This window comes from Octodon degus, unplaced genomic scaffold, assembly GCF_000260255.1.
Source record: "Octodon degus isolate 3935 unplaced genomic scaffold, OctDeg1.0 scaffold00113, whole genome shotgun sequence".
NCBI lineage: Eukaryota > Metazoa > Chordata > Mammalia > Rodentia > Octodontidae > Octodon > Octodon degus.
The window spans coordinates 2,548,543-2,563,563 of NW_004524689.1; the positions used below are offsets into that span (position 1 = coordinate 2,548,543).

General features: G+C 60.1%; 1 protein-coding gene across 3 annotated transcripts in view; it reads left to right on the forward strand.

Moving 5' to 3' along the window:
* The window catches only part of Ajap1 (adherens junctions associated protein 1), a 95,831-nt gene extending 83,288 nt beyond the window's left edge, over positions 1-12,543 (forward strand). The window contains exons 3-6 of one of the 3 annotated variants that reach the window (XM_023699360.1): positions 2,082-2,169; positions 3,951-4,193; positions 5,633-5,761; positions 11,435-12,543. In XM_023699360.1, coding sequence (XP_023555128.1) covers positions 2,082-2,169; positions 3,951-4,193; positions 5,633-5,705 — 404 coding nt within the window. In that variant the 3' untranslated portion in view covers positions 5,706-5,761; positions 11,435-12,543. Of the gene's footprint in view, positions 1-2,081; positions 2,170-3,950; positions 4,194-5,632; positions 5,762-8,845; positions 8,929-11,434 lie in introns of those variants that run through there. The other 2 variants (XM_023699361.1, XM_023699362.1) reach the window with 2 other exon arrangements.
* The last annotated feature ends 2,478 nt before the right edge of the window (positions 12,544-15,021 follow it).

Here is a 15,021-nt window from a genome sequence, read left to right on the forward strand (position 1 = left end):
CACCATCACCGTCACCACCACCACTACCACCACCATCACCACCACCACCATCACCGTCACCACCACCATCACCACCATCACCACCACCACCACCACCATCACCACTATCACCACTCCCACTACCATCACCGCCATCACCACGACCATCCCCACCACCACCACCACCATCATTATAGCCACCACCACCACCACCACCACCATCACCAGCATCACCACCACCACCACCACCCATCACCATCCCCACCACCCATGCCATTCATCATGTCACCACCGGATCGTCTCCACCATGATTTCACCACCTCCACCGCACCCATACTTGTGACCACCATCCTCACCACTGCCATCTCAGTCTCCTGCTGTCTCAAAAGCACGGGCAGGCCAGGTGCAGCCTTTGCACAACAGCATGGCTGTCGCTCGCCCAGGCCCATGGGAGCACGCACAGAGCCAAAGAGGACACTGAGCTGATAGCTGCCCTCCCTGGCCGCTCCCTGAGCTGCTCTCCGTTTGATCCTCCCACACAGCCTCTGTCGGGCCTCAGAGGACCTGGCGAAATGCAGGGATTGCTGGGACTGTGGGCTGTGCACGGCTGGCAGGACTGGAGGTGCTTCCCCCCCTGTGGCAGGCTGGCGTGGCTGTCTTAGAGGAGGAGGAGGGAAACTCTCCCGGAGTCTACACCAGGTGCCATGGGCTGGGCCAGGGGTTGGGGAGGCTGCTGGCCAGAGCTGCCGACGGACACTGCAGCTTTGAGAAAGGCACTGGGGCGGCTGTTCCTGGCAGTGACATTGGGTTGGCACGGGAAGTGCTTAGCAGACGGGTTCTGAGCCCGTGGGCGAAAGGTGCGCGACGGGGCTGTGGCACTCCTGGTGGGCTCCGCGCTTCCTGAATGTGCTCCTCCTGTGGGCTGTCCCCACGAGTCCTCATGGCCGGTGACAGTAGCCCCAGATGAGGGGAAGGGGAGACAGCCAGCTTTCTGGCTGTGCCCACTTTCAATGAGCGTGAGCAATTTCCCCCAAGAGGGTCGTGTTCAGCAGAGAGGCAGCATCTGTCTCTGGGAGGCTGCCAGGAAAATCTTGACACTGCCGTCTGCCACAGCGAAGACACACATGTGCTGCCTCCCCAAAGCCACCGGGTCAGACAGGAGCGTCTCAGCGAAGTGGGCTCTAGTATGGGTGCTGGGGGCAAGCAGGATGGGCGGCCTCAAGCCTCAGGCGTGTGGCAGCCCAGCAGCTGGGGCGGGTGGGTGCTGTCCTGGGCAGGCGCTGGAAGCCCCAGGCCTTTGGCCCCGCAGGTGAAGCTGTCGCCAAGAGCAGACAGCTAGGCAGGTGGACCTTCCAGGCGGCTCTGGCTGGCCACAGGAGCCAGCCGGGGTGTATGCAGGGCCACAGCCCCAGAGGTATGTGGCAGATGTGATCAGGAAGGACTATGGCTGTGACAGGGACCTCAGGAGGGAGTGAGAAGGCGTCCATCCTCTGCCATCTGCCTCATGAGCAGCAGACAGCTCTCCGGGGCCTGTGACTGTCCTGCTGCTGCAGCAGCCTGTCCTTCTGTCCCTGTCCTTCCGGTTTCGCCTGCCTGCCCACTTCCTTCTGCTGCCTGGCAAGGGCACAGGGCAGCAAGGCCAGTCCATGGATGCTCTTTGGGAAGTCCTCTCTCTCCCCCGGGCTCTGTCAGGCAGTGGGTAACCCCGGGAGGGCTCTGGAAAGGGGCTGCCTCCTCCCAGCGACCTGAGGCCCTGAGGGCTGCACGTCTGCGGATCGCCTTCCCTGAAGCCCTGGGCCCTGGGGTCCTCAGGTTTGCCAAACTCTGCCGTGCTCTCGGGCCTGCTCCCCACCCCCGCTCGTGGCTCCAGTGTCGGGAGCAGAATCCGAGCAGGCGTGACAGGCAGGAGGGGCAGGTCTTAGCAGCGCTCAGGGGCCAGGCAGAGGCAGCAGGCGAAGGCTCAGCAGGGCGCGAAGGGCGCTGCTGCCACGGGCCGTGGCTTGCAGCCTGAGGGGTGGCAAGGGGAGAGGCTGGGGCTGGCGCCTGGCCTGGAGTGGTGGCGGCCGCAGGCGCCGTCCCTGACCGCTGTCTCCCCTCCGCAGGTCTGGCTGTGCATCAGATCATCACCATCACCGTGTCCCTCATCATGGTCATCGCCGCTCTCATCACAACTCTTGTCTTAAAAAATTGGTAAGGCCCGGAGGTGGGGGCGGGGCTCCGGGGAGTGTGCACAGGGAGCCCGGCCTCGCACACCCAGGCCCCTCCGGAGCCCTGGGGCTCCTGTGTCCTGGCCCGGGCACTGGCAGCCGCGGAGACGGCTCCCAGACGGGCGTCCGGGCTGGTGGTGCTCCTGCTCCCGGGACTGTCCCCAGGTCCCCACGGGCTGCAGATGCTGCCCCCGAGCCAGTCCCCTCCTGTTCTCCCCGTGGGGCCAGGTCTTGCTGGCAGCAGCCCGAAAGGCCTCCTCGGCCTCCTTCCTGGCTCCCGCCGCCGCATCTCTGAACTAGGTCGCCATGTTGCTGTGGGCACTCACCACGGCCTGCCCCCTCCTGGAAGTGGCCTACTTTGCAGCCGGCCGTGCTGGGGCTGCACACCTGATACCCACAGACACCAGGGGACTTCCGGTGACCCTGCTGCCCGCAGCTACCCCAGATGCTCAGGGCCCAGCTCCCTATAGAGCAGCCCTCCCAGGGGTCCCTTGCTGCCCAGACACTGACATAGAACCAGACAGGTACACACCAGGAACTTCCAGAGAAAGCCATCACCATGGGGGACCCGATGGCAGGTGGCAGGAGGGTGGGGCAACCTGGGAAAACCCCTCCCCACTGGCAAGGCCTCCCAGCTGTCTCCTGACAGCCAGCAGACAGATGGGCACTACAGGTGTTCTCTGGGGGCTGGAGACAAGGACAACACAGCTGCTCACAGAGAGCTGCTCACACAGGGGTGAACTTGGGCCCCGGACCTGCTGACCACGTGGCAGACAGATCCACAGGCCGACCTGGGAGGGCCCTTGCTTCTCCAAAGAGCTGGAGACCTTGGTGCCAGGGCCTGGGCACCCTGCTGGTTGCCATGCTGGCCTCTTTGGTCTGCAGCCAGCCCCTCGGAGCCCAGGGTTGCAGCCAGGGTGGCGAGGGCACCCTGGAGAGGCACGAGGCAGGCTGGGCCCTTGGCTTCGGAGTTCACATCTCTCCTTTGCGGGCTGGACTTCGATGTGAGAACAGGGAGTCCTCTCCTGGGGACAGTGAGCCAGGGAGGCCTGCTGGAGATGCCACCCTGCCCTGGTGCTGCCCCATGGAGGAGATGGTGCCCTGGGCTCCCAAGGGCTCCCCAGCCACTGCCCCTCCTTCCTGTGAACCCAGCACTGGTGGCTTCTGGGGTCACTGAGGTCTGCAGTGCCGAATTCCTCCTCAGACATCATCTAGGGTGGCCTTTGGGAGCCCTGAGACCCAGACAAATGGGAAAATGAGGCAGTTACAGAGTCAGTGGGACAGCCCCCTCCAGGACCCTCGCTTCCAGGTCATGAAGGAGACCTGGGGCCACTGACAATGAAGCGGACACTCCCGCCAGACTGTCCCCCAGGGAGGAGCATCACACCCTGCCTGTCCCCATATCTCCCACTGAGCCAGGCCCCTCAGACCGCAAGCTGGGTCAGAGTTTTCATCTTGCTGGGACCCTGGGGGAAACTGAGTCATGCCGTGGTCTGGCAGAGAGGTTCTTCCTCCTAGTCGGCCCAGCAGCGTGCTCTGACCCTTTCCCCTCTCCCAGCTCTCTCTGCGGTCATGGCCACATTTAAAATTCAAATTTTGTATGTCGAAGAGAAAGGAGCTGATTGCTTGATTGTGCTTGATCTTTCTGAAGAGGCTGGGAATTACCACTGACATTAAGCACAGCCTCCCGACTGGCGGCGAGGCCTGGAGGCCAAGGTGCCTACCCGGCACCTGCCCGCCCCCACCCAGCCTCTCTCTCCCCAGCTGTGCCCAAAGCGGGAACCCCCGGAGGAGCAGCCACCAGCGGAAGGTCAACCAGCAGGAGGACAGCTGCCAGAACCTCACCGACTTCACCCCGGCCCGGGTGCCCAGCAGCCTGGACATCTTCACGGCCTACAACGAGACACTGCAGTGCTCACACGAGTGTGTGAGGGCGTCGGTGCCCGTGTACACGGACGAGACGCTGCACCCAGCCGGCGACTACAAGTCCACGTTCAACGGGAACCGGTGAGCTCCGGGGCGGGGACGAGGGGCTGCTCGGCCTGCTTGCTTACACTGGGCCCTGTCACCAACCGAGAGACACCAGGCAGACCGCAGCAGGCTCCCGGGCTCCCGGGACACTGCAGCTCCAGCCCCAGTTCCCTTGCAGCCCCGCCTATGGGCACAGGACAGAAATAAAACCTCCGGTCCCATGCGGGGCTGCAGCTGGCCACAGCCCTGGAGTGCGACGCCAGTCTTGTGGTTATCGACCTCCTGAACACCAGCAAATTACAAGTGGACCCTCCCAGTTGATGTCCCTGAGACTGTCAATGAAATGTCAGCCCTGAGTGCTGCAGAAATATCAAGTGCCAGGCGGACTCCAGCAGCAGACACTTCTTATTAAATGCTCTTTTTTATTATTCATGGGTGATCCCTTAAGGAAGACATATTCCTAGCCATCCCTGGGAATATTTAAGAAAGCCTTGAGTCAGCTCCTGAAGGTTCGTCCAGAATTAAATTAAAATATCAATAAGCTATTTTTTTTAAGGAAGCGTACACTCATGCATCATCTTATAGATTAAATAAAAAGTCCCCAACAACTTAAAGATCCTCGGAAGAAATGAGTCCATGACCGGGCGCCCGAGGCCCCAGTCAGCAGTGGGGTGAGCGGCTGGGGAGGCTGCCCGGGCCCCTGGCAGGGCTGCCTCAGGAAGTCACCTGCTGCTTGTGTGTCGGTTGCTGGCATTTTCAGGGACAGGGAGGCAGAGGCCTGGCCTCCACAGCCAGCAGCAGTGTCCACAGTTGTTCTGTCCTTGTCCTGCAGAAGCAGGAAGCAGATGTCCCCAAGCCTCTGAGCACGCGCGCACACCCCCGCGCACCCATGTCCCTTCCAAAGGGCTGAGTTCCCAGAGAAGGGAGAAAGCCTTTCAGGCCTTTTTATTGGAAGTTGGTGAGGTGGTTTGGATGCAAATCCTGGGCAGCTAACCAGTGCTTCAGCCCGAGGGAGGGATAGGGCTTAGGGTCAGGGGCGTGGCGGGGCCTGTGTGGCATGGAGCTCCTGCAGGTGCAGGGCCTGAGTCCCTGGCCATGGGACATGGCAGTTTGGTCTTCCAGGCGATAGGAGACAGGTCCCCTGCTTTCTGCCTGATGCACTAAAGGGCACCTGATCTGATCTCTGCCATCAGAGGCTCAGATCCTGGGCTCTGAGCTTGACCTGTGCGTTCCAGAGCTGAGATTCAAGGGTGGCACGGGACGGAGGGCGGCCAGCCTTCCGGCCTCCGTGCCAGAGTCCCCTGCGCCCAGCTCTCCGGCCTGCTCCTCCAGCCCTCCCGGGTTCCGTGTCAGAGCATGACCTCTGCCCAGTGGGCCCACATCGGGCTGGGCCTTCCCACTTCCCTCGAGGCCGTTGGCTACCCGGGCGCCTTGGGCCCACCTGTGCAAACCCCTTCTCTGCTCTCTCTCTCCAGCTCCTCCTCTGCCGACCGGCATCTCATCCCTGTGGCCTTCGTGTCTGAGAAGTGGTTTGAAATCTCCTGCTGACTGGCCGAAGGCTTTTACCTCCTGGGGCAGGGCAGACGCCAGGCGTCTGTCTCATGGTATGTACCTCTCTGCAGACGCAGGCTGTCTCCCTCTTCCCTCCTGACTGGGTGGCGGGTTCCAGCAGCAGGCCTTGCTGAACGGAAACCAGGGAGCTGGACCCCAGGCTGCATTTGTTAGAAACGTGCCCATGTCCTTGTGGAGGCGTGGCAGACACTCGCTGTCCCCAGGAGAATCACGGCTGTGCCCGTCATCCCTGATGAGGGCCATCGTGAGCAGGGCCTTTCTGGGCAGGGAAAGGCCTTTCTGGAAACCGGCTCTAGTTATAGCTCTTCTCCTCCACGGGAGGAGGCGGGGCCAGCCGAAAGCAGGCAGGGTCGCACCTCCGTCGGGCAGCTTTGCACGGGGAGGGTGCGAGGCAGAACGAAAATACAATTTTGAAATACAAAAATAAGAGATAAGAAGGAACATGATAAAGGGAGAATGTGAGGAGTTGGGACATCTGCTAATTTGAAGCCAGGGACTGGTACCAAAAGAGGATGAATTTTCCACGCTCTGCTGGACAGGAATATTCGGTTTGCTTTCGGTGATATGAGCGTGGATGATCAGGGCTGTGCGCGCCGGCTGCCGCGGTCACGAGGGTGCGGCCCTGCGCTCCCAGAACAGGCCCTGCAAGTGCAGCCCTGGGCTTTCTGCTCGATTTGTTTTTCTTTGCCACACTGTGGGCCAGGCAGTACCTCCTCTCCCGCTGTGCCTCGCGTTCTGCTCCTCGAGTCCCCCAGAGTGAGTGAGCCTCGCCTGGTCCTCTCCCTTCCGTGGCGAAGAGGCCCTGAATCTTGAGTGGGATGTCAAGTCTGAGCATGCTGAGTGGAAGCCCGGGAGCCCGTGTAGCTGGCATGTTCTGCAGGGCAGGGAGGCGTCCAGCCCTCCGTGTGCAGCCGTTAGCCAGGCCCCACAGCGGCTGCAGCTGGAGTGGGAGTGAATCTGCACTGGCCAGCCCACGGTCCCAGCGCTAATGAATTGCATGCTCGCACCAAATCCAATCCCCGGCCCTTCAGCCCTGTCCCTAAGCCAAAAGTCCGGCCAGCAGGTGAAGAAGCCCAGTTGGAATAGACTGGAAAGAAGACGTCCTGCAGAAGTCATGGTGGAGCCCCTGGGGGAGAGGGAGCACAGAGGGCCCAGCCTCTCCTCGGCAGAGGCCTTGCCCTGCGTGTCCCAAGCGGGCCCTGTCTGCCCAACATGCAGCGGCAGCTTGCACAGCTGTAGAGCGCCCCCTGTGGCACCACAGCTGCATGGCAGCAGGACACTTGCTTTCTGGTAAAGCCTGGATCCTCCCAGGGCCACGTGGCTGCCAGCATCTCTGTCTCCACCTGAAACGTGTACTTGCGCAGAGTTCACTGACCTAGGACACGCCAGTCCTGCACAGCGGCCTCCACTATGGCCTCGTGGACGAAAGGCCACCCCCTGCGGGCCCATGGGACCCTTCTTGGGGCACAGCACTGATGTGCATGTCCCAATAGCAGCTCATCAACAGACCACTCTAGGTGTAAGAGCTCACCTGTGTGCCCACAGTCCCATTCACCAGGGAAACTGAGGCTGGGGAAAGGTAGAGACTTGGTTGGCATCAGCAGGTTGTCAGCTCCAGGCTGCCTGGCCCCTGCGCTCCTATTTGCAACTGCCTCACTGCAGGTCCCGGCCAGGCTGGAGGAGAGCGGGGGTGGAGTCTGAGGCCAGGATCTTCAGCTAAACCCACAGCCCAGAAGCAGCTGGCGCACCCGGGAGGACTGAGGAGCAGCTCCAGAGCACCCCCAGCCTGGCCCAGGGCTGTCCCTGAGCCCTGAGCGCAGCCATGGCCCTGGCTGTGTAAACATCATTGCTGCGGAAAGCCCTCCTGCCTTGTCTCCGCTTCTCTGCTCCTAGCACACAGACACCAAGACCCAGCAGCCCTGCCAGCCCACGATCCCAGGAGGGAGTGCGAGATGTGGGTATCCCACGGGGATGTCTCTGGCCCTACAGCTGGAGCCCCGCCCCACGGCCCCCTGAGGGGTGGGGAGCAGAGCCCAAGAGGACCAAGAGCCTTCAGGTGGAGCTTCCTTTGGCGGGCTGAGCCTCTGCATCTACTGACAGAAAGACACAGGCACTGCCGTGGCTCCCATGGCCAGGGGCCAGGAGGCTGTGCAGGCAGCCTCACTAGGGAGTTCTGATAAATGCTTCTGGGTCCCTTTGCTGCTAGTGGGACAGACTGTCTGTCACTCACTGGGACAAAAGTGTGCAGGTTCTCAGGACCCCCGACTCTGCTAATTAATGCCCAGCCATGGACTTTGGGCAGAGAATAACCAGAGATCTCGCTTAGACTTACTAGGGTGCTTATTGTCCCTTAAATAAATAGCAATTAATACTAAAACATTTAATTAAGGTTTAAGAGCCAGTGGAGAGATCCAGCTCTTGAATAGCTGTCCACACTCTCCAAATGCATTGTAATGATGATGGGGCAGGCGTGATTCCAGGGTTCCTCATCTTCTCATGCCAACTGTGGGCACACGTGGGCCCGGTGGTGGCCCCTGACCAGGCTCGGGTGGATGTGCCCCCTGCAGCCCTGGAGCTGCACCTGCACAGACTGCAGCCTGCTCCTGTGTCAACCCACCTCATCGGGGAGCGGGTGGGGGGGGCAGACGGCTCTGAACACAGACAGAACGAAGCTGCCCTCCTGCATGCAAGGGAGGGACCCCTGACCCACACCCGGCAGAGCCTTGTGGGCTCCTCTTATCGTTTCTTGTGGAACAAGCGCGCTTCAGAGAGCCTCATAGGGGTGGCTTCCGCACTTCCTCTTTGCCTTGGAAACCACAAAGCCCCTTGAGCCAGAGTGAGACAGAAATCACCGTGTTATTGTTTGCAAAAAACACACCGAAGACCTAACTAATAAAAAATAAAACCAGGGAATCTCCATGTGAGTCTTCCCACTTTGTTCTTAAAAATCATACATTACTAGAATATCAAGCTTCTGTAATTCAAAGGAACACGTTTTTCAAAGCAACCTCCAGGCCCTCCAGGAGCAGAGCCCCCTGAGGCTAGGCACCAAGACGACTGGGGCGCTGCGTCCCTTTCAGGTCCCAGAGAATCGCTGCAGTGTGTTCTCTCCACAGAGCAGGCTCTGAGCCCTGTCCCAGGGAGCCCAGGGGCTGTCCGGCTTCCTCCCTCCAGGCCGCAGAGGGCAGACCATGTCCCAGACCCGTCTCCTAGATGGCTCTGCAGTGGGCACGCAGCTTCCCTGCCTCGGCTGGCTGAGGCGTCTCTAGTCTGTGGTCCCCGCCGCCCCTGCCTCTGCCGCCTCGTCTGGGCTCCTACTCTCTGGCTGCACAGCCCTTGCCCAGAGCCTCTGGCACAGCGATCCAAGCCCTTCCTGGAGTCAGAGGGGCTGGAACAGTAGAGCAAGCTGCACCTCAGCGCCTCCTCCAGGCCTGATGTTGAGCCGTTGCCCAGCACTTGTAGGACAGCCCGCCCCCAGCTTCAAAGTGGCCACTGCAGATGCGAGGTCGGGTCTCCCTCCCTTCCTCCCTGCCCACCTCCCTCCCTCTCCTGCAGACCTGGAAAATGCTGCTTGTCCCACATGGCCAAGCCATGATCTCAAGAACCCGAACCCTTCCCCAGCGACCCCTCTGTAGGCACCTCTAAGGGGCCAAGAAGAGGGGTCAAGTCCCGGAGGGTTCCTCTCACTCAGGGACGCAGAACAAAGCCCCTGTGGGGGGCACAGTCTCTTCTCAGCTTCCTCCAGGCTGGACTCCCAGGAGTCAAGAGTGGCCTGGTGTTGGCCCTTGTCCTCAGGGAGTTCTCACACACGCACACACACACGCACACACACACACATCTAAAGGCGACAGCAGATGTTCATATACCTGAGAAGTAACAGGACAGGACAGTGGGACAGTAGTGGGCAGAAATAAAGAGAGCCCGTATCCGGGAAGGGCAGCAGGCCCGAGGACCTCTGCCACTGAATGCTGGGACCCCAGCGCTAAGATCTGCATGTCTGGACCAGGATGCATCATGGTGCTCAGAGAGGAAGAGGAGAAGGAGGAAGGACAGCAGGACCTCAGCACATCTGCCTCCGCATCCCGCTCACCACCCACAATCAAGCTCTGTCCATTGAACCGCAGCGTCACTGTCCATCTCTGTGATTGGGACCACTCCGGGTCCCTGCTGTGGGTGCCATTGTGCAGCCTGTCTCCACAGTTTTTAGCTTGAAGACATTGGAGTGAGGGCGGGTACTCCAGAGGGGCGCTTCTCTTGGGGTGGCGTCACCTTGTTCCTGAAACCTTTCCTTCCCCCAAAGTTGGGAAGTGTGGAGGAGCTGGGCAGGATGAGGTCGCTGGGCTGAGGCTACTTGGAGGGCTCCATGCCTCTGTGACAGGAAATCCTATCGCTTTATTCAAGGAGGCCCCGGAGCCCAGCAGGCTGGGGTTCTCACAGTGGCTGCAGCCTGGGCCACACATGCTGAGTCAGGTGTCACGCGTAGTGGTGGGCAGGCTGAGGTGACCCTCAGAGGTCTGGTTTCTGTGGTCCCAGTTTGGGTCTCTGGGAAGGACCCCCACTGGATAACTTTGGGGTGGGGGCTCAGAAACAGCAAGGAGCTGGGGCTCAGCGGAGTGGCTACTCTGGGGCCTGCAGCCACGCCTCTCAAGACCAGTGCGCATCCTGCGTCCTGCAGCCGTGTCCCACCTCGTGGCCTGCACCCCTCTCTGTCTCCCTAGATGCTGGGTGGAAGAAGACTGTGCCCCATCTGGTGGGGACAGCTAGGTGACAGTCCCTGCCTGCCTGTCCTTGTACCTCGTGCAGAGCTCATAGGAACCTATGTCCACAGGCCTGGCCAGGAGGAAGGTTCTGGGCCTCCCTGGTTGCCAGGAGTCTGTTTCTGAGAAGACTCAAGGAGGACGGGGTGGAGCTGTCTGCCTGCCAAGCTCCAGCTGAGGGCTTCTCCCGCCTTCTCTCAGGCGGGGCCCCTTGGCACCCGCACCCCACTCAGGCCTGTACCCTCCGCATAGACGAAGGTGTGGAGGAATTCCTTCCTGCCTGCAGCTATAGAGGTGTAGTGGTAGCTCTGAGCACTTCCCCGTCCCCCTACCCTAGATGCCTCTCTGAGCAAACATGCCCACCTGCAGACGAGGGTGGGTCCCAGGCCCTGTCCACACCCAAAAGCGCTGGCACTGGCCAGGGCCTGGGCCAAGCTGACCTGCTCGGTCCCTCACAGCCCTCACTTCCTAAAGCACCCGCAGGCTGGGCTGGTGCCCTGCCCTGGGCCTGCTGCAGGTAGCTCCTCTGGCCTGCGTATGCACAGGTAGCAGGTGTCACCCGCCTCCTCTCTGCAGCGAGGTCCCCTTCCAGGGAGATACAGGGTGGATCTTGTGACACAGCCCGTGAGTATTTCTGTGTCCTGGTTGAGCCATGGGGTGGAAGGGAAGCTTTCCTTGCTCAGCTCAGGGTCGGAGCACGTGCGGCTGCTTCCTGTCATAGGAAATTCAGGGCACCGTAGATCACAGCGATGAACATGGAGGTCAGCCACCACTTACAGCCCCGGGATTTGCAGTCCTCGCGAGACAGCCTCCCTTTCCTAGGCCACTCGGACACCAGCTGGGAGAGCAGGAGGGGACCTGGGGCTGCATGTGGCAGGACCCCTACAGCCTCCCCGTGCCTGGTCCTGCTGCCTGCATTTAATCTTTTCTTGTTTTCTTTCCACGCAGGATTCCGTTGGTGAACCTGTAAAAACAAAACAAAAACACAAAACCCAAAACTAAACTGTCTAAAGGGGAGGGTCCCCGCACCTGCCACTTCTGTCTGCCAGTGGGAAACACATAGCAGCCGCTCTAGGCCAAATATATTTTTGTAAAGATGCTCCCGCCTAGGGGTGACTGCCTTCCCCGGAGCTTTCTTTGGAGAACAGAACAAAGACACTCGAGAAGGGGACTGGAGACCGAGAGACCAGGTGGCCACGGGAATGGGACGGAGGCGGCATCAACGCCTGGGATCTGGACCACGATCCCGAACCTGTGCCAACAATGCCATTATGTGCCATGAACTGCCCCTAGAGGCCCGGCCCCGAGCCGCAGCCGAGCGCGGCGGGCGCGGGAACCTTACGGAAAACAGGGCTGGGGTCTCTTCCGATAGAGTCACTATTTCTGGTTATTATATATAAATATATAAATATATAAATACCAACAGACACACACACACACTTTTTTTGTACTGTAGCAATTTTTGAAGATCTTCCATGTTCCTTTTTAAAAAAAAAGTTGTGTTATAGGTTACAAAATCTGATTTATTTAACTTGCTTAGTATGAACAGAATTAAACTGATGTTTTCTACTCCGGCAACTCACCACGTACATGCGCACACACACACACGCACACACACACACACACACACGCACACACACACAGAGCCATACACGCAAACACTCACGCATATATATGCATATATTGGAAATACAGATCCACAGGTGAGCATATTCTCTATTCTTCCTGGTGACCTGAGACTTCATCACTGTTCACCCCGGGGACAGCCTCGACCCTTCAGTGACACCCTGCATTTGTTGGTATTTGCTGAGTGACAACAAATGTGTGATGTGTTATCTTGGGCCAGCACGAAGAACGCCGTGGTTTCCTATATATATGTATACACACACTTGCATAAATGTTACCTTTCTCCATTTAACTCTTTGAAGATGCTACCTAGCAGCCGTGCGCCGCCGTAGCTGGCTGCTGCCGAGCGGGCCCCGCTGAGCACCAGGCGGGGGTGGCGGTGGATTCGCAGAGGTTTGTGTTATACAAGCATAGACTGAATTAAAGAGATTTTCCAGTTCCGAGAAGCAAAGGAATCCCATCCTTCCCACGTGCGCGTGAACGCCGGGGCAGCACTCGGAACGCACGAGGGCTCGTTTCGCTTGGCGGTGAGACGTGGTGATCGTGTGTGCGACAGCCCAGGCTGCTCTGAGTCCTGGCCTGGACAGCCTGCACTCGCTGGGGAGCTGGGGTGGCTGTGAACGTTGGTGGGGCTGTCAGGGGATGCCGCTCCCTTGTGGGTGCCCAAGGCCCTCTGTGGCCTGGTAGATCCGCCAGAGAACTTCCTGGAGCAAGTATCCGCAGCTAGAGCCTGGTGCCGGCAGGTGCTCCCCACCCCACTGCAGCCCACGCTGCCCTGCCTGTCAGTCAGGCCTGTAGGGAGAGACCTGCTGCCAGTGGGGGCGCTGCCGGGGGACCAGGCCTCCGTCTTGCAGAGGAGAGGTGGAAGCCCAGATGCGGCGTGTGGGGCCCATCTCTAGAGTGTGCTTCGCCTGAGTAGCCCTGGCATGGCTTGGATTTATCCTTGCAGAAAATCTCGGGCCCAGTGATGAAGGTGATGGGCAGGCAGGCAACTGCACTCCTGCCGGACCAGTCAGGCCACCAAGGTTCTACTGCACCTGGGGACTCAGTTTCCCTCACTCTTCAAAATGGGCTTGAAACACTCACTTTCACGCCTCCTGAAACCTGTGAGCGTGAAAGCGTGGAGGAAGGATGCCATGTGCCCCATGCTGTCTGATCAGTTCTCGGGTGGAGCTCAAGCACTGGGAAGCTCGGTTCTGTGCTGCTGCGTCCTCACCCACCCGAAGCATGGGCACCAGCAGCACCCGCGCTGTCCCTACCCTCAGACCCTCTCCGGGCTCTTGATTCCCTGCGTGCCCTCCAGCCACTGTCCCTTTGTCCTCCAAGCCTGCTCAGCTCAGTGCTGGTGTTGGCTGAGGCCCTGGTGGATGCAGAGCCGCTCCCACCAGGGTGTGCCCTGTCCTCACCGGGGTGTGCCCTGTCCCTTCTGATGCAGACCCCGACTTTGCTTGAGGTGCCCTGGAGGTGCCATAGAGCCCCCAAGACCCTGAGCTTCAGAGGCACGCTTAGAAAGGCAAAGCCCCTCAGCCACATGGCAGCCACACCAGCAGGGGTCAGGGTGGGGGGGTGCCCAGAGGGGCACAACCCGGATCCAGACCAGCGAGGGCTGCTCACCCCAGTCTGGTGCCGCTGTGCTCACCCGGTGGCAGCCAGAGGGGCTGTGGAGGCTTTATTTTCTTCTCTGTGGCCGCCTCTCCCCACTGCCCGCTGCTGTGGAGGAGATGGCACAGGCAGGGCATCTGGCCGCTGAGGGTCCGGGGAGTCCGGTGTGTGCCCACCATTACCCACGTCCTGTGGCCTTGGGCAAAGTGCTGAGTGCTGACTGCTCTCTCTTGTCACCTTGACCTCTGACCTCCAGAGTCCACTTTCGGGCACCCCCTCCCCGAGGCCCTCCTTCCATAGCCTTCAGTTTCCTTTTCTTCATGACAAGTAGTCCGGGGGAAGGGGGAGGGTGGTGCACTTTGGTGAGGTCCCTGAACGTGTGTCCGTTTCTGCTCATCCCTTTGGTGTCCCCAGCATGGCCCAAGACTGAGCAGGCTCCATTGCTTTCCTGAGGACCCTTCAGAGCTTTGAGACGCCAGGTGGGCTCTCAGAGCATCAGGACTGCCTTGGTGCCCGCTCAAGTCCATTTCTCGGTCCAATCATGTGTCACGCCCGACTGCACTCTCACATAGCTGAGAGAACGGCTGTTGTCTCCGAGTTCTGAGTGTGAAAGGAAAGAGTCTCCTGACACGGGAAGGGGGGCTTCCTGACCCTTGCGTGCTGGGCTCAGGCTCATCCACGCCCACTTAGAACCAAGCCACGTGACACCCCCTCTCTGCTCAGCCCCACTTCCCACAGTGTGTGTGGTTGAGCAGTACTCCGTTTCCACGTCCTCCCTGCACAGACAGGGCCGCTGGCTTCTCCGGTGGACCTGGCCCTCCCAGTGCGGAGTCTGAGCAGACCTCCCGCTGTGGCCATCACCCCCACACCCCTCTAGCCTTCTCTTCACACTTAGAAGCCCAGGACTCCAGGAGCCACCCTGACCCTCTGACTGTGACCACCAGGAGATCAGTGAGGCCCGCTGTGATCCTGTCATCTGAACCCATCTTCCTTCTCTAAAATGCGCCATTCTTCACAGCCGTGTGTGGCCCTCGGCAGTCCCTTCACCCCCAGGCTGCCTTCTGTGGGCCATTTCCGTGCTAATGTCCAGGCCGCCATTCTGGTCTTAAAAGAAGACACGGCCTTGGGCCGGCTGTGCCTGGACTCTGGCCGGTGGAGATGGAGTCCACCTGTTTCCTTCTTCTCCCGGATGGGCCAGGGTCTTCTGAAGCCCATGAGGCTGGGCTGACCTTGAGATCTTGGAAGGTCAGACAGAAATCGGCCTGAGGCTGGGACGCGCAGCCCATTTGCGGCCAGGCAGGATTGTC